Below are 22433 nucleotides of genomic sequence, written 5' to 3' on the forward strand. Positions count from 1 at the left end.
ACTTACCTAGTAATGAATATCATGAAAGGAAATGTTAATGTTTTATAAGTAATGATATCAGTCCTTCTTGACAGCTGTTTTTCTTAAACATTATGTTATTTATTCCTATGAACCTTTTTTTATTTTTTTAATAGGTCCTGGCTCTTCTCCTTTTAGGATATAGGCTTTTCTAAGTCAAGACTTTGTTCTTTCTTTTTCTGTACTAATTTATGTGCCCTGTATACAGTAGGTGCTTAATTATGATGCCCAAGGAATATACTATATGCTTTGCTTAAGGCAGCTAGAAGGAAACATGAGGTTAGTAGATATAAAAATATGTTTGTGGTCTTGGTTTACTTTAAGATTACTTAAAATCCCACTCATTTTCTTTATTTTTTTATTTATAGAAATGCTTCCATCATTCCTTCAGAAAGTTGAAGTTGTCTCTGAAGCTTCTAGAGAAACTTGTGTAGCTTTGAGTGATTGCCTTAATCTCTTCACCAAACAAGAAGGGGTAGGTAGTTTGGAACTGAATTTTTCAAATAATTGTTTGGGTGTCACACTTGATCATCCAACACATCATTGCTTTCAGACTGTCCAAAGGTAGGAGAAAATAGGGTTAATAAAGGCAACGACGGCTTCATTTTTCACCAAAAGTTAGAACTTATTTATTCTTGATTAAGCAGAATAATTCTGAAATAACTTCTGTTCATATCATTTAATTTGTTTATGTACCCATATTTAACAAGTATGTTTAAAGTTGATCTACTCAGGGCTGTCGTGATATTTTGATAAGACGGAATATGAAAATATTCTAGAAACAAAAGGTCTCTATATGAAAAATATATACTTTTAATTAGAAAATAGACTGTTATCACACTTACCTATGTGAACTCAGCTTAATGGATTAAATATTTTTTTGTGCTCTTGGCTGCTTGCTCTCTCCCATTTAAAAATTTGCCATTTGATCTTCCAAATATGAGTAAAAGTGGTACGCCATCCATTAGTAACTCTTTTTCTAAGGACTGAAAAGTCATTAAGGTGTGTTTTGTCTGAACTAAGATTTTTCTTTTTTATGTTTTTTCCTTCATTTTCATGATTTTACTGCAAGCCAAGTAGCAATAGGCTTTGTTTTCCATTTAATTTCTACACATGTTTAATCTTCAACTTTTAAGATTAAGACACCAAATCTGTTTTTTTTTTCTTTTTTTTTTTTTTAGGTTCCACATATATGTAAAATCATATGATACTTGTTTTTCCTCTGTTTGACTTACTTCACTTAGCACAATACCCTCCAAGGACACTGACTTTCTTATTCTTGTTACAATTGATTTGTGCCTTTTGGTTAGAGATTAGGTTTTGGTGTAAAACAAGATAGATGAAAATGTTCTTATATATGTTTCTCTTATATGTAAGGATCTAAAATTTTATTTTCCCATCATTAAAATAAGCCTTGTGAATTCATGTGAAATTTTTAAAATGCTCTGTTTGTTATGTATACCACAAATTCCATAATTATTTTATTTGGAGGATAAGAAAAAATATGTGATAATAATCTGAATTCATTTAAAACAAACTTACAGAAAGTCTTTCAACAGAATTCTGTTAAATACCATGGGAAAACATAATTGTTCATTAAACATGTTAAATGGTTGATTCTCCTAATGGTGTTTGAAAATATCCCTTCTCAGCATTTCTATTTTTGGTGCTTTGCAAATTTCATATTCTAGCTTGTTTAAATGAGGAATGATTTAGTGACCTAAATAAATCCAAATAGGATGATAGCATTGCAGAACAGAACAAATTATGATGTTACAGGATTCAGGTAATATTACCTTGTAAAACTAAATTCACATCTCCTGTGTGGTATCTGATGAATGTATTGACAACTTTTTTGTTCTCGGGTTGTATAGTTTTAAGGCGAACACTAGATTAGAAGTACTTTAATTTCTGAAGAAGCCAACCTATCCTAATCTTTAACAGATTAAAAAAAAATAGCCTAGGTAGTCACCTCTGTGTGTAAATTTACATGTTCAAGAATATTAGCCTAAAGTTTAGCCTAATTAACCTCTTTATGCCTTTAAAATTAGTCATCAGGATTAAGTAAGATAATTGTAAGCAAAATGCTTAGCATAGTTTCTGACACATAGTAAGCCCTGAGTGTAAGTCCACGGTTGTTATTGTAGGATGCTGTCTAATTAACACTTGTGACCCCTTTTTCTGATGGCATCTTGGAGCTTCTGTGTCTTTAACATTGGTTTTATCTTGTTTTGGGAGGAGGTGGTGTTGTCTAAAGAAAATTTATTTGACTGTGGAATGATTGTGTTGTGTTTCCATCCTTATTACTTATTATTTAGGAGATGATGGGCTACTTAAGTTCTCTGAACTTTGATACCTTCATCTTTCATATAAGAGAGACCATGTAGAAAGTCATTAAGAGCCCTGGTCTGAAAGTCTAATGGACCTCTTTTAAATCTCAGTCTTTCCCTAACCGATTGTAGGACCTTGGGCAAGTTTCTGAAGAATGAAGATATGTAAACACCTGATGGTTGGGTGTGGAGATCAGATGTATGTAGATGAATAATATGTATATAGACCATATTAGCATATCACAAGAGCACAAAGTATTCATTTAGTAAATGGCATTTATTGTTTTTAGAGTATTTTAAGATTTTTCTTTTTAGTAGTTCTATGAAATATCAACCCTGTGGGGCCCTCAGTAGAAATCCATGGATTTCCCTCTGAGAAATACGATTATAGACGATGAGAAGGCCTAAAAAATATTTGAAAGATAAATGGCATCATTGAAGTTGGTCTTTATCAAGTAGTTAAGAATTACAACATAGGAATTTAATCACTTAATTGAGGTCAGAGTGGAATAATTGTGCACTGTAATGCCTTACGTATCAGGCATCATAAATTTTATTTTCATTATCCAAAAACTTTACTAGAAGAGCAACGATAAGCTTGAACTCACATAGACCTGAGTCCAGTTCCTGGCTCTGCTATGTAATCTCTGTCTTCACCTCAGTAAAACACAATCTCCTTTTCAAAGTGGTGACCAACCAAAAAAGAGTGTTTTGAGAAGTAAATGATATCCGATTGGCAAAACACTGCGTAGCACCTGGCACAGAATAGGGACCCGGTAGGTGTAAGTGACCCCAGCCCCAGTGGCAGAAAAAACGTTTTTATTCTAACCTTTTTTGAGGACAGTTACTCTGAATCTTACACATTTACTTCTTAAACTGAAGGTTTCATACTTTATCTCTTCTGGGTGCCTCAGGATTGTCCTTTTGTATGTTTGTAATTACTCTTTGCGTTAATACAGAGATACCGTCGGGGGATAATGTTTACAGGACTCTTTTGATTAAATGGCCCAATCCTGCTAATGCTTTTCGAATTCCTTTTTACTCCTTACGGTTCTAAAATTTTCTTCTCTCCTGTTTTTTAGACCAACTGGGTGCTTGTCTCTAGCAGTGGAATACTGATCCCTTCTGATTTACTCATACTAATCTCCCGTTTGTTAAAAAGAAAACCAGTAACCAAACTTGGTAAAATTATGTCCACAGTAAGAGTAAGCTGGCTTAGTGCGAGAAACTTAGGGCTTGACAATGAGCACAGGCCTTAGGGTCTGGGGCCTTCTGGTATGTGGGTGTTCTTTGCTTATTTGGAGATTCTGTGATACAGCCTAGATAGTCCAGATATCCACGTGACCTCTACATAAATGAGGCATTATGTAGGCGTATTTTACTTGAAATAACACTACTTATGTTGTCGGAAAAAACCCGGCAATATATAAGATAAGCTGTAAAGTTTGTGATTGATCTACTAAAGGCAACCTTACTGTATGTTTTATGATATACTTGGTAAACATACTATAATAGAATGTGAAGGCTGTGGTTTTTCTTTAACCTTGTTTTGAGAGTTCCATTCAAAAGGCTAGAAACTGGTTTCATGAATCATTGTTTCTACAGTTCTCCTCACCCGAGGGTGGTATCAGAAGTGGTTAAAATGTCATTCAGAAGTCATCATGTCATTCAGAAGGTGCCCTTCTGGGTCTGTGTATTATTGAGCTCCCCTCGATATTATGAGTCTAATCAGTTTTTAATGTAAACTCACTTATAAAATGTTAAATCTCCTCACTGCTAAAGGGATGTAACCCAAATGTATGGTTGGGACGATAGTGATGCCAAGCTTGTGGTGTAATGGAACGATTCAGACTCTCAGTTGGAACCAACCAAAGGTACTTGCTACTCTGGACCAGATGCTAAAGTCTTTGGAGAGAATTCATGCCCTCATGTGGACTGATAACTCTATAAAGTCATGGTTTCTAATACTCAGTTAGCTTCCTGAGCTGTTCAGAGTCCTTTAATCCCTCTCTCTTTCATTTGCAGTGTTTATATCTTTCAGGCCTTCACCTTTCTCTCTCTCATCTCTATTCTGAGCAAAATTTTTTGTCAAATGTTAGGCGATCATTGTACATGCTACCAACTCCCCACCAGTCCCTCATTCTGATTTTTATCTTTCTTTTTTCCTTTTGTTGGAGGCATCTGTCTCCTGTCTTCAAAAACAGCTACTCTCTTCTTCTGAATTCTCCCTTGTAGCTTCTATCTCCCTACATCCCTTTCCAGTTCCATTTTTGAAAATGTGACACCTTCTGTTTCTACTTCTTTATACCTCAACTAGTCCACTGAGACCATTCTTGCCAATATCTCCTTGTTGCTAATCAGAGAACATCTTTAAATTATCTTGCTTGTCTTTTTAAAGGGTCTGGCATTTGACTACTGCTTGCTTTTTGGAATGCTTCTCTGTGATTTCCATGGTGCCTCCCTCTTCTGGCTTCTCTTTCCTGTGTAGCAACTCCTCTTCAGTCTACTTCTAAAGCATCTTTTCTTCTGCCTGTGCTTTGCATGTTAGTATTCCCTACGTTTCTGTGGGTGGCCTTCTCACTCATCATTCTCCCTGGATGATTTCACCCACTCCTTCAACCCAGAAATCCATGATGATTCAGATGTATCCACTTTGGATCTTCTGAGCCATGAACCAGTTGTATCCAGCTGCCTTTCGGACATTTACATATGGATACATCAGAGGCATTTCTAAACCAAAGTGCCTAGAACTGAGTTACCGATTCAACTCAAAGTTACCTGTTGGATAACTCAAGCCGGAAACATGGGAGCTGCCTCTGGTTCGTTCTTCTTCCTCAGCCCCATTTTTAATCAAGTCCTGTCATTTTTACTTCCTGTATCTCAGTTGTCTGTCACCTCCAGCCCAGCACACAGATTCCCCATTGCCATTCTGTTAGATAAAGTTCTCAGGATTGCTGTGTTGGATGACTGCTACCATTTCACATTCCCAGGCTCCACCCTTCAAAATTGAGTTAATGTCCCTCCTAGTCTAGGAGTTCCTTGCTGTTGCAGCGCTTATGACATTGTATCATTATATATTTACTTGTCTGATTATATATTTACTTGACTTGAGCTTCTCAAGTAAGTATCTTATTTTTGTAGCGTCTGTGTCTAGCATAGTGCTTGGTATTTATTAGACAGTTAATAAATACTTGAATAAATGAATAATGAATGTACAAAGGAAAGAATACAAGCTTTTGGGTCAGACCAGTCAGGACCTAAACTCTGCTATCTTGACTCTGAGCAAATTAATATATGTTTGGGAATTCCATTTCCAAATCTGAAAATGAGAATGCAAATGAGTTATTTTATGTGAAGTTCCTCAGTACAGTGCCTGGCACATTTTAGGTGCTTTGTAAACTGCCTTCTGAAACAAAGTAGCCTTTGTTGTTCATTGTTTTATTTTTCTGCCTGGTACTACTTTTGCAAACTGAATTCTTTCTCTAATTTTTAGGGCCTAGGGAGAAAGATTCTGTAGCAAGGTCTCTTCTTCAGTGACAAATGTGACTTTTCAAAATGTGATAATATTTAGTCACCAACTGAGAATGAAAAAAAAAACTGCCTTTTCAAAAACAGCTTGAAACCTCACCGACATTAATTCCCATTTTTCCGAGCGTGGCCTTGTCTCATCTTTTACACGTTTTCCATCTGTAGTGCAAATACAGCCACCAGTGCTGGAAGGGAGAACCTAAAGTACCCCAGGATCCTGTCAAAGAAATATTCAATTTTGTTCAGTATTACTCTGCTTCCCAAAGTCGAGGACAGATTTATGTACCTTAGAAAGGTTTAAGACTACTGTTTGTTTTTCCTCACCAGAGCCTCATAGTTAACGAGGAATTTCATTAGCCTGAACATCCCACTTTTAAGTATATCATGTATGTGGTGGGTCTTCCTGACCTTGACGCCTCCGTCCACCCTTTAGGGGTCGCCAGAATCAGAAACCACCTATTTCACGCGAGTAGGTTTCACATTAGTAGGGTCAATACTGTTGTTTTCCTCATTGCTCAAATGGTAGCCCAGGAAGTGTGTAAAAAATATGTGCAGACTAGCTCAGTCTTTGTTGTGGAATCGGACCGTTAACTCTTCAGTGTAAGCCTGAGTGTCAGTTACCTTAGAATGGAAGACTCCAGCAGAGAGGGTCCCTCTGCTTTTCCCGGGGGCAGGCTGGCCATTTAAAAGTTGCCAGGGCCGCGTCCGCAGGACCGGCGTCAGTACAGCGCCCGCTCCAGGGCCGGGCCGGCGCCTCCGCGGATGCTCGCAGAGCCCGGGGAGCGGTGCCGCCTTTCCCGAAATCCCGGCCGAGCCGCTCGCGGGCCGCGCGCCGCTCCCGCAGCCCCCTGGCAGGTCCCTACCTGCGCCTCGGAACGAGCGGGCGCCGCGGCGGGGGGGAGGGAGGGGGAAGGGGAGGAGGGACGGACGACGCCAGCCGCCGCGGAGCCGCCCGCCGCAGGCCATTTGCCGGCGGGAGTCCTGGAGGGCGGCGGTGCGGCCGAGGGGCCAGCGCGGACCTCGGGCGGCCCGGGCGCAGTCCTGGGCCGCGCCTCTGCTCGACCTCGCCGGAGCCGGAGCCGGAGCCGGAGCTGGAGCCGGGGGCGGGCCGCGCGAAGGTGACTTCAGGGAGACCTTGCGGTGCCGCCCTGGGTCGCGCCTCCCGGCTGGGCTGGAGGGGAGGCGGAGGAACAGGCCGAGCGCATTCCTGCTGGAGCCTCGAGGAGCGCCGGGCGGAGCGCGCCGCCGGGGAGCCCCGGCCCAGGTGGGTGGGCGAGTGCCTGCGCCGGGGCAGCTCGGGGACGCCCGGGGACGCCGGGGAGGGAAGGAGGAAGGCGGCCCGACGAGATCCAGGGATGTGAGTGGATCCAAGAAGAGTTGGGCGCGAGTGTGTGGAGCGGAGCGCGGCCGCGGGCGTGTGGGGAGGGGTGCGCGAAGCCGGGGACCTTGCCCGCCCGGCCGGCTGTGTGTTTGCATCGGTTCCTGCGGGAAGAGCCGCTGACGGGTCAAGCCCGTGAACAGATATTTTTTTCGGCTAAATACTGGTAGTAGGTCAGGTAGGGCCGGAGTGGGAGGAGTAAGGCACTGAAAGACATTATTGTCCTAAATAACCTTACAAGTTAGTGATTTTTCGCATGTCTCAGCCCTGGCAGACATTGAGATGAACTTACCATCCGCTGTTCAGAGGCCGCTAAAATTCCCTGAAAAAACGAGGAGGGGAAATGCTTGAGTGGATTGAGAAGAGAAAGGGAAATTATACTGGGGTTGGGGAGTGGGGAGGTGGCCTTTAACTTTGTTTTGATTAGGGATTTTTGATTACTCATAGGCTTTCTTTGTAGCCTAAACCAGTGGAGAATCATGGTCCCCAGCATTCACAGCATGTGGCTAGTTGTTTTGTGTTTTCTGTTGTGCAGGTTTTTTTCTGGATTTGGAGGGAGGGTGGTACTAAGGAGGGGAAGATGCCAGGGAAGAGCTTTTGCAGCTTTTGAGAGTTATTAAAGCTATTAAAAGTTTCTTAATTTTAATTAGATTCAAAGACAGAATGAAGGCATTTCATTTAGAAGACAGCATTGCTTAGCAGGAATCTTTTGCAAAAGAGAAAAATGCTTGAAATGCGTGTTGGTGGAGTAATGTGTAGGCTAGAATATAGGAATCTAAATATAAATTTTCTTTTCAGTTTGAGGACACACCAAAGTTAATCTCCGGTCCAAATAATGTTTGATTTTGACCCGGAAGCTGATGACTTCGGCAAGTTAGCTCAGCTTGAATTGAGTAGATGTTTAATCTGAACATTAAGACCCAGAGAGCTATTTTAGCCTTTGTCCCAGTACTACTTTTTACTAGATTGGGGGCCTAAAGGGATTTGTATCACTGTGACTATAATTGCAGGACTCTAGTCTTCCCTCTTTAGGAGCTCTTTAAACATTAATTTTAGGGGATTTCATTTGATGGTGAAAGTGAACCCCATAATCGCCCTTCCCGTAGTTGTGCACTGCGCAGAACGGGGAGAAATTAAAAAGGTTATTAGGTTTTCCATATTAAAAGCAAATGCATCTACTGATAATCAAGGTAGTATATAAATATGATCCAAGCACATATTAAATATTATACATACTTCATAAAATAATTATGCAACACCATAGTTTAAGCTCTATGTACAGTTTTTGACTTTGTCATTTACATTCTCGTAAAAAGGATTGTGATTTGTGGTTGTGTAGTTATCATTGTGTATATCAGCTCCATGAAGATTATAAGAAAACTTCTAATTCCTTTAAAAAGTAGGAATTTAGAATTTTTACTTAGTCCACGTTATTCCTGAATTTTTAGCTTGTTGTGTATATAATCCAGAAATATACTGCTACAACTTAGTTTTGGAAGCAGCTGGGACATAAGTTAAATAAATGTGAAGTTTGTGTAAAATGAAGCTGGTTTTCATTTTGGTAACTTTTGTGAAGTTTTTGAACAGAAATACGTAAGATTTTAATTAGTAGCATGAAGTGTGTGTGTTTGTGTGTATGTATTAGCCTTGTGATGACCCAAGATCTATCATCATGAGTTTTTGTATCTCACGATAGTACCAAGCCTGTAACCTGGATGCAGTTGTGTTTGTCTTGTTCACTGCCGTTTTCCAATCCAATCAGAGTGCAGTGTCCGACTTCTACTGTAGCTAATGAGTTTCGAATGAGTTATAGGCAGACATAATTTTCCTCTCATTTTAACTTCAGAGTGTTAAGGATGTAACCCCTATACAACTTTATAATGGACCACCATAGATTTGATATCTATTACTTTATGTAAAATTTTCCCCTTAATTCAATAAGTATTTACAGAATGTTCATCTTGTCAGATACTGCTGTACCAGCCTGTCTTCATAAAACTTAAGAGATTACTGCAGGAGCCAGATGACTGACTAGGTGCTTACAGAAAGCACAGCATATCCAGGGGGAAGAGAAAGGGATGAATTCCAGCAAATAGTTCATTAAGACTGGAACAGAGTGGGATAGGTAAAGAGAAAGTCAAGGCTAGATCAGTAGAAGCAGGGTCGGTCTTCTTGAAAGACTTTGTAAAATATGCCTGAAGAGTTTGGATTATTTTGGGCAGTTAGAATCACTGAGAGATTTTAATCAGGGGAGAGATTTAATCAGATTTGTTCCTTATTAGAAGGATTAGAGGGCAGGCCTGAAAGCAGAGTGGCCAGGTGCAGGAATTCAAGAGAGAGATAATCAGAGTGAGCCTAGTTGGTGGCTGTGGAAAAGGAAAGGAAGATACAGAGCAGAGAGAAGAGAGACTTCGAGATAAACAATATGAGTAGGAGCTGATCATAGATTGAGTGTGAGGAATGAAGCAGGTGGAGTTAGATGACCCCACATTCATGGCATAAGTCACGGGATAGAAGGTGACTGAAGTAGGGAGGAAAGGGGAGGATGAGTTCACCTTTGAACACGATGACATCTGAATAAGGTCATCCTGACTTGTCCGATAAAAACTTGGGACTCTTTAGTACTGGGAGTCACCTGATTAAACATGGTGATGGAGGCTGAAGGAGTAAATAATAATACTAGGAGAAGTGTCGTTTAAAAAAGTTTGAAATCAAACGATGAATACTGTCTGTGGAAGAAAGAGAGCCAGTGGAATGCACTGAGGAAAAGCAGCCTGGGGGGCCAGGGGACAAGAGGTCCAAGAAGGTGAAGTAGCAACTGAAACGCATCTGTTGGATTTGGTAGCCAGGTGTCTTCGATGAGGGAAGTTTTAGAAGCTTGACAGCATGAAGCCTGACTGCAGTGAGCAGAGGAGTGAGTGGGGAGTAGAAAGTAAAAATAGTGAAGATAGACTGGGGTTCAGTATCTGTAGACAGTCCGTGAATAATTACAGTTTTGTTCCTTTCTTTCAGTCCTTACACCTCTTATTTATTTTTCTTCTTTCTACTGTACTGGTTAGGGCCTTCAGGACAATGTTGAATAGCAGCTGAGGTGGTAGGAATCCATGTTCATCCCTGGTATTTAAAAGGAATCTAATGATTCCATGTTAAGAAGGATATTTGGTGCATACCATTTATCAGGTTAATGAAGTTCCCTTTCATTCTTATATTGTTGAGTTTTTTTTTTTTTTATCATGAAAGGGTGTTGAACTTATCAGATGTTCATTTACCAAGAGAATCATGAGGTTTTTCTTTTATTTGTGAAGGTGGCAAATTATATTTTTAGATTCCTTTTATTGATAAGCCATCCTTGTGTACCTGGACTAAACCTAATCTGGTCATAATGTATTATTTTTAACATTCTCCTCAATTTGGTTTGTTTTGGTTTTTAGCATCTGTTTATAAGTGATATTGGCTTGTAATTTCCTTTTTTTGTTCTGTCCTCATCAGGGTTTATTATCAAGGTTACACTGGCCTCATGTAGTGAGTTTGGGAGTATTCTCTCTTTTGCTGTTCTCTGGAAGAGTTGTATAAAATTGAAATGGTCTGTTCTTTGAAAATTTAGTGGAATTTTCTTATAAAACCACCTTTGTGAGTTTTGTGTTTTTTTTTTTTTTTGGACCAATTAGATGTATTTAATGGTTTTAGTACTATTTTAGTTTTCTGTTTCTTTGGGTCAGTTTTGACAAGTTACATCTTTTGAGGAATTTTATCCTTTCCATTTAAGTTCTGAAATTTGTTGTTATAAGGAAGTTCATAATATTCTTTTATTGTCTTTTTAACTTATGTTCATTCTGTAATTATGTATTCCCTTTTCTAATCTTTTTCCATTTTCTTTCTTCTAATGTTTATTTGGGTATTTCCAAATGAATTTTGCTCTCTTTGTAAGATCAGTCTCGTTAAGGCTTTGTTTATTTGATTATTTTTCAAAGAACTGTCTAGCTTTTATCTATTTTATCTTTTTCTTTTAAATTTCTATAGTTATCTCTATCATTTTTCCTTGAGTTTATTTTCTTCCTAGTATCTATACATTTATTATTCTGTGTCTCCTTAAAGTGGATAATTTGTTCAAAATTTGTTCCTTTCCAGATCTCAATTTTCAATACTAATTCTAGTATTTTGTAATATAGTGAATATATCACTGCTAACTTCATCCATTACTTTGATGATTTTATAGACCTGAATAATACATTTCCTAGACTTCATCATTCCAGACTGAGAACTACTAATGTATGTAGAGTACTTCCCTCCTAATATTTAAAATACCTAAAGTTTCTGGAAGGTTTTGACTACTTCCAATTTTTTTTTTTTTTCTCTTACCCAACTTTCCTTGTTTTCATTGCTTGACATTTCTCTCCATTTCTCTTCCCCACCTGCTGCTCAGCTTCTTCCTCTTTTTGCCTCACCCCCTCTTTTCTACCCCTAGATACTTTGTGCAGTGGGAGAAGAATGATCGTCTTCCCTTGCCCTCTGCCCCCACTTTTTTCTTCTGTCTCCCTAGTTAGCTACACTCTAACCACCCCCCCCCCCCATACCTGGAGGATTTTTCCATTATCTGCTCAACATTGTCCATCTTGCTGTTTCCTTCTCCTTAGAACCCTGGCTTCAGCACCAAGGAGGAAAAAGAAGATAATTTGTGTCTAATTTTCTTTAGATGCTCAAAGGTTCATCATTATGTACCTGATGATTTTTGTTATTCCTTATACAGTCCAACTGATGGCATAGTTAGGGAGAGTATAGGGCCTAGGAAGATGGCATAGATGGTAGAGTCTGAGCTCCTATTACCTGGAGTCCTGAAATATGGGCTCCGGTATTAGTGACTTTTTCCTTGCTGTCTGACTCTGGGCCTCACATTGCCCCTGTGTAACAGGGTTATTAACACAGACCCCTTCTCTCTATTTCATGAGTTGCTGTGAGACTCAAATGAGGTAAGGATAAACCCATCCGTTTTATGTTAAGACAGTCTTCCCGAGCTTTATTTTCAGAAAAATACCTTGAAAGGATTTTTTGCTCAATTCAGGGACAGAGAAGTGGCATTCAAGTGGTTTGTGGCCTGGGGTGCTGGATCAGAGAAACCCTGGTGGGAAGCAGCCGGTGGTGGTAGGAATGACCAGAGCACTGGAGTTCCGCCCAGTGGTTGAAAGGGATTCAGAGGAGGTGTCTGTCCTCTGGGGAAGGGAGCTCGTAGCCTCCCCGGCTGGAGAAGTGGACACATTGTTACATCCAGCGGTTGCATCCTGAGCTGCAGTGACACCATCTGTTCCTTTACCTATCTTTTTATTTGCCGCATTCAGGACACTGTACCTTTCTGAGGTACTTGAGAAATCACCCTTCACTTAAAATGTTGGTATGAGGGAGATTTTGTTGTTCTGGGTTCTAGACAACTGAATTGCAAATGAAGTGTGGAATATAATTCTCCGTACTAAAATTTCTTAGAAATGATTTAACTTTGAATATTTTCTTCACTTATCTTTGTTACTTTATTTTGTGGTATGGATGAGTTGTTTAAAATCACGAAGTCATAGACTCAATCTTAGATTGTAGAGCATCTAGTCTGGTGACTTTCAGGTTTTATTGGGGGCTAAAGTAGATGCCAGTGTACAAGAGAGGTAAAAGTAAAAGCACCTCCTCATCCACTAAGGTGCCTCCATACAACACAGTTTGAAATGATTGATATGGTTGATCTCGTCACCTCCATTCTTACAGGTGAGAGTGGGGCCTGGAGAGAGGGTTCGATACCTCCCCGAGTTTATGTAGCTGGGAGGGGCTACACTTAGAGCCAGATCCAGGGATCTGCCTCCAAATTCAATGCTGAAGAACAACACACTATATCACACACAGCTTGAATTAGGAAAATTCATCCGTTAGACAGTCCACCTTGTTTCAAAGCTGATGTGGACATTTATAAGCTAATTTCTTGATTTGACAAAAGGATACCAACTTTAAAAATAATCAGATGGCCAAGAATATTTCAGTGTCTTCAGATTTTGCACAGAATACCTGTATTCCAGGTTTGCAACAGGAAACACTGTCCATCTTTTTGTGAAAATTTTGCTTAGTCGAGGTCACATTTTTGGAATGTATAGAATTTATCCATGTCTCTAGATGGTCTAAATTTTATCCTAAAATTAAACTATCAGAATGCTACAGCCTGGGCTATATTTTCTTGATTTTCTGAAAAATGTCCCTCACTGAATTTTAAGTTGGAATTATACCCTCCATTTCTATTCAGGGGCATTTCAAAACAATTTAGCTTAAGTGGCATTATTGATTATTTTGCCCTCGAATACTCTTAATCCCCTGTATATTACCCTGAATGAGAAATCAGAGCTAAGGACAAAGAGGGAGTTTGTTTTCCCTAAAGAAGTGATATATTTTTTTCCTTGTGGACAATTAAAAGGGCATAATTGTATTTCTCTTTCTGTTTTGGGCTTAAGAGAATTCAGAGCCAGATTTGTGGCTTGTCCATGGTATCTGTGAAGACACCATCACTTGTAGGTCTTACCCCATTATTATATCAGAAGTTGTTCTGTGTTTTCATAGCCTCCCAGTTTGGAAATCACATTCTGTTGTGAATTGGTTGGACGTGGCTGTGTCCCAGAGTGCATTCAGATATGATGATGATAATTTGGGGATTTTTCTGCAAGTAGTAAGTACTAAGTGAATAGTTGTTAAAACATTAGGAACAGATTTGTACTTAATACTGTGGTTTTATTTTATGTGAAGAATATATACATTTTGATATTAGTTGACTTTGTAATAGATCATTTCAAGGACCCAACTTAAACTATGTGATATGTTACAACGGGAGCCTTTTTTTTTTTTCATGTTAATGCAAATCAAACTGTTTATTTTATATTTGGAGAAAAAAATTTAATTATTTTATTTGTGCTAGAATTTGCATAGCATAAAATTTACCACCTTAACCATTTATAAGTGCATAGTTCAGTGGCACTAAGTACATTCATATCGTTGTGTAACCATCATCACCATCCATCTCCAAAACTCTTTTCATCTTCCTAAACTAAAACTCTATCCACATTACACAATAACTCATCCATCATTCCCCTCTCCTCCTAGCCCTTGGAAATCATGCTGCTACTTTCTGTCTCTCTGAACTTGATTACTTTAGGAGTCTCATATAAGTGGAATCATACAATATTTGTCTTTTTGTGCCTGGCTTATCTCAGCATAATTCCTTTAAGGTCCATCCATGTTATAACATGTGTTAGAATTTTCTCCTTTTTTAAGGCTGAATATTATTTCGTTGTATGTATATATACCACATTTTGTTTATCCGTGCATCCATCAGTGTTGTATTTGGGTTGATTCAACCTTTTGGCTGTTGTAAATAATGCTGCTGTGAACATGAGTGTACAAGTATCTCTTTGTGTTTGTGCTTTTAATTCTTTTTAGCATATACTCAGAAGTGGAGTTGCTGAGTCATGTGGTAATTCTATTTTTAATTTTTTGAGGACTCGCCATACTGTTTTGCATAGTGGCTGCACCATTTTACATTCCTACCAGCAGTGCGCGAGGGTTCTAATTTCTCTACATCCTTGCCAACACTTTTTCTTTCCTGGGTTTTGTTTTTGTTTTTGTTTTTATAGTAGCCATATAATTGGGTGTAAGAAAATAATTTTTTTTTAAGTGGAGTTAACCATGTTTGCTATCCATATGTTGACCCCAAGGTTGCCAGACTCTACACTGGCTCATAACCACCCTGCAGAGCAGTGCTTTCTCATTATTTTTCAAACCATCCAGAAGTTACCCTGTTTCAAGTGTAGCGGAGGGTGCACAGTGCCAGTTCTCCTTAGTCCCTCGTTTCCCCTTCAGTCAGTACAAAACAACTGCACAAAGCAGGGATGTGGTTTCCATGGACTGTAGACTTGGTTTAAGTTCATATATCTGTATTATACTTTTATGTTATCTTTCTGTACTTTAGATACCAAATGTCGATTTGCTGTTGTATTTCGAAGGATAATTGCTAAATTGAAAAGAATTTTATCTTGTCTACAAAGGAAAATGAAAGCGCAGGTATGTTTGAATTGTGGTAGATATAAAATATGAGACAAGGAAATTGATATACAGTTGACCCTTGAACAACGTGGGTTTAAATTGCACAGATTCACTTACATGCCAATATTTTTGAATAGTAAATACTACAGTACTACATGGTCCGTGGTCGGCTGAATTAGCAGATGTGGAGGAACCTTGGATACGGAGGGTGGGCTGTAAGTTATACGTGGATTAACCCCTGCGTTGTTCAAGGATCAACTGTACTTGAGAAAAGTCAAGCCTACCTTCACTTCTACAAGGGAACTGATCAAGGAAAATATGTGTTACTCAAAATCAGAGCACAGTTATCCTCAGCATTAGAATTGGACAGGTAATTTAACATATTCTATAATGAAATAATTATTTGATCTTTAGCCGTTTTTAGGAGTATAAAATTTCTATAAGCCTTGAAGTCAAAGGAAAATTTAAAAAATAAGATGGAAACTTGGGAAAATGTAACCATAAAATTATAAAAAGGGATCTTAGAGGTTACCTAATTTTTCTCCATTTGCAAGAATCCTCTGTCCAACTTCCTGCCAGCCAGATGGTCCCTTTATGTGCCATGTAAACACTGCCGTCGATGGACATACAGACAGGGAGTGCCAGTGGTTACAGGCTTGGAGCTTGAGTCAAACCTAGACCTATGTTTGAGCACCGGCTCCATCATTTACTGGTTCTGCAATCCTAGGCAGGTCGTGTCATCTAAATGAGCTTGAGTTTCCTCATTGTTAATAATACCTACTTCATAGGATTGTGGGAGGATTACATCAGGTGGCACACCAAGTATTTACCATAACATCTGGCATATAGTAGACATACCTAGATCTAAGCTCTTGCTCTTCTAGCTGCTACTACTACTATTATACATGAATAATCTTTCAGGGCCACCCAGTCTACTGTAGGAAAACTATAAATACTAGAAAGTTAAAACTTATATTAAGGCGAGGTTTTTCCTCTTCTTTTTTCTTTTTCCTCTTCTTTTTTCTTTTTCCTTTTCTTTTTTTTTTTAATTCATGGTTTTAAGTCTGTGCTCTGCAGCATCACAAAAAAGTGAAAGGAATTACCTCTTGTGACAATTCATCAGCTCTTTGGAGCAACCAATAAATTCTTCTTCCCCAAGCCAGGCATCTCCAAGTTCCTTCAGCAGTTATTCCTGTGTCAGGCTTTCCAGATCCTTTCTTCTTACTCTTCACCGATTGCCCTCAGGTCTTGTGTCCTCCAGAAAGGAGCCTGGCGTCCCACGTGAAGTTGGGGCGCAGGGCATGGCCCTTCGCAGTTGGCTTTCCGTCCTGCTCCCGGGAAGGAGCCTCCAGGGCCATGATGGCCTCCACAGCCCTGAGGGGTGGGCCCTGTCTCTCTGGCCTCTCCAGCCTCTCCTTTGCTTCACTCTTGCCCCACTCGCTTTGTTCTGAGGACGGTGGCCTCCTGTTGTGCCACAGACTCGCAGGCCCCTTCCTACCTCAGGACTTTGCTCTCCCTCTGCCTGGAGCGCTCTTCTCCCGACACTTGCCCGCCTCTCCCTCACCCTGGCCTTCAATCCAGTGGCGCTAGCCCGGTGAGTCCCCTGGCCACCCTGGTTCCCGGGACCCCCTTTCCCCTCCCAGCTTGATTTTTGTTGTTAGTGTTCTCCACCACCTAACACACTGTGTATTTCACTCCGTTACCTGTTCCTTTCCGCTTGGTAGACTGTCAGTCCTCTGTGTGCAGGTATTTTTGTCTGCTTTGTTCACTGCTCATCCCCTGCAGCCTGGAATGCCCGGCATGGTGTAGGTGGTTGATGAGTATTTGTGGCATGAAGAGCACAATGGGAGGATTGACTCCCCTCTCTGAAGAAGTTGCATAGTACTAGGCTGGGAAGGGGTGCTTGGGCACCAGTTGACAGTCATGGGTCCTTTGTTTTGTTGTTTGAAAAAATCGGAAAAAAATTTTAAGTGTACTTAAAGAAGGAAAAATTAGAAGCCATGTTCATTATTTTAAGACTTTGGGAATTTTCCAGTCACTTTGGTTGCTTAATCAATATTTTATTGAATACATAACCTTATTTGCTCATAAGATTTTTGTTTTGTAAAAATCAATATTGGTCATTAAAACAAGGATATTTATTCTTTTTTTTTTTTAATTTTATTTATTTATTTATTTATTTATGGCTGTGTTGGATCTTCGTTTCTGTGCAAGGGCTTTCTCTAGTTGTGGCAAGTGGGGGCCAATCTTCATTGCGGTGCGCGGGCCTCTTATTATCACGGCCTCTCTTGTTGCGGAGCACAGACTCCAGACGCGCAGGCTCAGTAATTGTGGCTCACGGGCTTAGTTGCTCCGCGGCATGTGGGATCCTCCCAGACCAGGGCTCGAACCCGTGTCCCCTGCATTGGCAGGCAGACTCTCAACCACTGCGCCACCAGGGAAGCCCAAGGATATTTATTCTTTAAGTGTAACTTAACAGAGCTTTCCAAGTAGTGGGCATAAGAGTAATGATCTTTTCAACCCTTAGAATGGCCAGAGCCCCAAATCAGGTGCTTGGTCTCTCCTGTGTGCCATACAAAGGTTGTTTTCCATGTGTGCCAGGACTTGCAAAACTTGGGAAGCACTGCTTCAGACACATAAAATGTTTTCTTCAGATGGAGTTAAAATCTGCTGAGCTGTGGTTCAAGCATATTTTAGTCATCCCCTCCCCCCCACCCAGTTTGAGAACCATGAAAACACTTGTCAAAACAGAAAAAAACATCAAAATTCTGTAAAAGCAGAGTTATTGTCTCTGTGGACTTAATGATGTTCAGGAAAAAGATATTTCCAGAGACAGAGCTGAAGGCATTAAAAGAGGGGAGTTGGGGATCGTGGTGTAGCTGTGCAGTGGAATAGTCCTCAGCAGTGAAAAGGAGAGAACTGCTCATACCTGTAGCAACATGAATGAATCTGAAAAACATTATACTGAGTGAAAGAAGCCAGACACAAAGGAGTATACTCTGCACAGTTCCATTTATTTGAAGTTCAAGAGCAGACAAACCTAAAGCATAAGTTACAGAAATCAGAGCAGTGGTTTGCAGGGCTGGGGACAGCAGGGAGAGTGAGGGGACCTGGGGGAAGGAGAGAAGAGAAATGCTCTATATCTTTATAGCGGTGCTGGTTACGTGGGGTGTACGTTTGTGACTATTCGTTGAACTCTACATTTAAAATTGATGTATATAATCTCTCAATAAAGTTAATTTAAAAAATTAGAGTTGGTAGGGTGTTAACTTTTCTAGTTATTTTCACCAACAGAACTATCAGCTACAGAGCCCTTGAATAACATCTGAAAATAAGATATGTTTAGATTATGATTAAACGTCTCTGCTTTTAAAAATGGTTGTTTACCTCCTGCGGGATTATCTCTAAAAAAAGAAATGTATTTCAAGGATACATAAGATATATAAATCTGTGGTGAGTGATTACATAAGAGTAAGCTATTTTTAGGTAGAAGCTTTGCAGCCATGATGAAGCAGGAGTGTGTTTAACAGAATCTCAGATCGTGTTCCTATAGTAGACGGCTGAGAGAGCCATGCGCGCTGCACTATAGGAGAGTACCTTGTAAGCATCATTTTGTGTTTGATGCAATGCAGATTTTTCACATTTGCGATTTTGATGCAAAAGTTTGCAAACATCAATTCCTGAATAGATACATTTAAAGATATTTTGCTAATTGTAAAATTATGAGAGATTTATGAAAGACACATACACACACATATATATATATAGAAAATATTGAGCTATTTTCTATAAAGCATAGGGAAGAATATAAACACCAGAGCCCAGCAACCCCTGGCAGGAGGTTCTGGTTTGTCTTAGTTTGTTTGTATTGGCAAATACACAAATACAGCAGACATTGCAGGTTGATATCCTATGTTGTTTTCAGTAGTATCAGAGTATTTTTCTTTGTCATACATATTCTTCGAAAATATGTTTGTCTGAGTAAGAAATGTATTATTTTGACTCCCTTTTTCAGTAAGTGAGTGGTCTTTTCACTATGCCCTTACTATTGCTAAATATTCGTATTTTTTTATAGCTTTATTGAGGTTATAATTGGCAGACAATAAATTGCACACATTTAAAATGTAGTTCAGTGAGTTTTGATGCATGTTTACATTGTAAAACCATCATCACTTTCAGGATTAGGAATATTTCTATTACTCCCAAAAGTTTATTCCTGCCTGTTGTGGTACCTCCTACTCTTCCTTCTACCCCCGTCCACAGGCAGCTATTGATTAGCTTTCTATCACTAATTAGTGCTCAGTAGGCATTTTGTAGAATTTTACACATATGGAATCATACTTTTATGGGGGTGGAGGAGGTTCAGCTTCTTTAATAATTATTTGCAGATTTATCCGTGTTGTTGCTCGTAGCAGTAGTTCATTCTTTTTTATTGCTGAATAGTGCTCCATTGTATGGCTGTACCACAGTTTATTTGCCTGTTGATGGACATTTGGATTGTATCCAGTTTTTGGCTACTGCAAGTTTTTGTGTGGACATAACCTTTCATTTCTCTTAGGTATCAATAAATACTTAGGAGCAAATAGAATGCCTGCATCATAAGGGAAATGCATATTCGTGGTGGCTGTTTTTTGAGTTTGTTTTTTAATTTTAAAAATATTATAGCGTTTATATAACGTAAAATTAACTGTTTTGAGCATAAGGTGCATTGGCATTTGGTAATTCACAATGTTGTGTAACCATCACCCTATCTACTTCCAAAACATTTTCATCCCAAAAAAGAACCCTGTACCCACTGAGCAGTCACTCCCCATCTCCACCCCTGCCCCCAGCCCCTAAAAACGACTAATCTGTGTTTTGTCTCTATGGATTTGCCTGTTTTGGGCATTTCTTATAAATGGAATCATTCAGTGTGTGAGCTGTAGTGTCTGGCTCCTTTAGCCTAATGTTTTCCAGCATCGTGTGCATTGTAGCATGTATCAGTACTTTATTTTAATGACTGAATAGTATTCCATTGTATATATACAACACATCTTACTCATTCATTCATTTATGGACATTTGGGTTGTTTTTACCTTTTGGCTATTGTGAATAGTGTTACTTTGAACACTTTTGTACAAGTATTTGTTTGAACATGTTTCAGTTTTTTGGGGTATATACCTAAGAGTGAATTTTCTGGGTCATATGGTACTTCTATGTTTAGCTTTTTCTGAGGAACCACCAAACTGCTTTCCACAGCATCTGCACCATTTTACATTCCCACCATCAGGGCGCAAGGGTTCTTTTTTTCCCCATCCTCACCAACACTTACTGTCCTAGTGGGTGTAAAGTGATACCTCATTGTTATGATTTGCATTCTTCTGATGACTAAAGATGTTGAGCCTCTTTTCATATACTTGTTGGCCATTTGTATATGTCTGGAGAAATGTCTGTTCAAGTTCTTTTGCTCATTTTAAAATTGGGTTGGTTGTGTAAAAAATTTTGGTCAAAATAAATACTCCATCAGGACATTGCATTTATACATATACACAGTTTTTCCATAAAACATTTTTATTTAGTTATTTATTATTGAGAATATATCTTTGATACATTTTTCCCTTAGAGGTTCATTTAAAAAGAAAAACTAGTTCTTGTAGTTCATTATTCAAACATGGTTTAGCCGAGACATGTTCAAAGCAGCTGTAATTTTCTGTAGGGCAAACATCCCACACTAAATTGTTTTTTCATATCTTCAGCAATTTTTTCTGTCTTACAGCAGTATTTTCTGACAAAGGAATATATCTTAGTTGTTCATTACACTATTTTCTGTCTACTATTTTTTTGTAATTTGAGAATAAGTATTTCCTCAAGTGATTTGTAGCTTTTTGTCTTTTCTATTAAAAACCATTAAAGGAGCTGCTAAACATTTTATTACATTTAGTGAAGAAATTGAAAGGGTAAAGCTCTGGACTGAGTGTCATGTAACTTTAAACATCACTGAAGAAATTTGGGGAAGTTTATCTTCACCCTCTGGATGCTTAGCTTTTAAATGTTGAGACAAATGTCATGACTTCATGTGCTCATTAGTTTATATCTCAAGGCATAATAATAACCCATAAATAGAGGGTGACCTGCACACATCCATATTTCTATGTATATGTGTCCACATCCATATTTCATATGGTCTTCTGGAGAACTGGCTTACTGTCATCTGATTACATGTGATCTGTTTTTAGCAGGGTAGCTGGCAGAGAGCTCCCACTGGCAGTAGAAGCCTTTGCTGTATTCCCTTTGTTCACTTTGTTAGCGTCATTAGTGTCTTCGATCCGGAGTTCCTTTGTGGTGCTCTTTACGTTATGGGTGTATTTTGTGAATTAAATGAAACTAGATGATATAGTCTGTAAGTCCTCGTAACCAAGCTCTCATGAACTGCAGTGCCTCACGATACCCTGGAAGCAGGTACTTCTGTCAGCCTCTTAGTGGTCGTCTCCACTCTTCCCCGAAGTTTCTGTGCATCCTGCACTTGACCCTTGACCAAGTGACCCGTGGGCCATGTGGAGGCACCGTTGTTAATCTGTATATATCACATCTGTATATGTAACATTTGGTCTAATATTTTTACAAAAGTAAATATAAAAGACTTTCTAATATTCCTGTGTCTCATGGGTACACACACTCCACTTTGGAGACTGTAAATGAAAGCAAGTAAAGAACCATTGAAAAGCTTAAAAGTAATGATGGGTTTGCATTTTAAATAGGTGTACTGGGCAGGAATGTGAAGTGTCTTTCTGTCTTTTTCTCCTTCTAGACTATAAACTCTCCAGGGATTAACGAGTCTCCTCTTCTGTTGATACTTTGTATCCCTAGCACTACCTTGAAATAGTAGTACCTGCCCAGCAAATATTTAACTAAACTGAAATTCTCCTGAATTGGCAATTCTTATCCAGAAGCCACATTAGAATAATTTGTGGAGTTTTTGAAAAAACATCATATGTATTAGTGTTAGTATTAGAATTGAACAACAACAACAACAAACCCAAAGCCAAATAACGTGAGCTTAAGCTAGAGAATTTCTTTTTCACCTTAAAGAAGACAGGAGGTAGGCAGTCTGGGCCTGGTGTGGCAGTTTCAGGTGTCGGCGG

At 39.2% G+C, this 22433-nt stretch overlaps 1 protein-coding gene across 7 annotated transcripts in view; it reads left to right on the forward strand.

The window, feature by feature from the left end:
* Positions 1–22433, forward strand: part of OSBPL1A (oxysterol binding protein like 1A) — a 215755-nt gene that overhangs the window by 87495 nt on the left and 105827 nt on the right. For 3 of the 7 annotated variants that reach the window (XM_082417820.1, XM_082417822.1, XM_082417821.1), the window contains one exon: positions 387–493. In XM_082417820.1, the coding sequence (XP_082273946.1) occupies positions 387–493 (107 nt within the window). Of the gene's footprint in view, positions 1–386; positions 494–6824; positions 7141–15263; positions 15331–22433 lie in introns of those variants that run through there. The other 4 variants (XM_082417823.1, XM_082417825.1, XM_082417826.1 and 1 more) reach the window with 4 other exon arrangements.

This window comes from Balaenoptera physalus (assembly GCF_965194825.1).
Source record: "Balaenoptera physalus genome assembly, chromosome: 12".
In the NCBI taxonomy this organism is placed as follows: domain Eukaryota; kingdom Metazoa; phylum Chordata; class Mammalia; order Artiodactyla; family Balaenopteridae; genus Balaenoptera; species Balaenoptera physalus.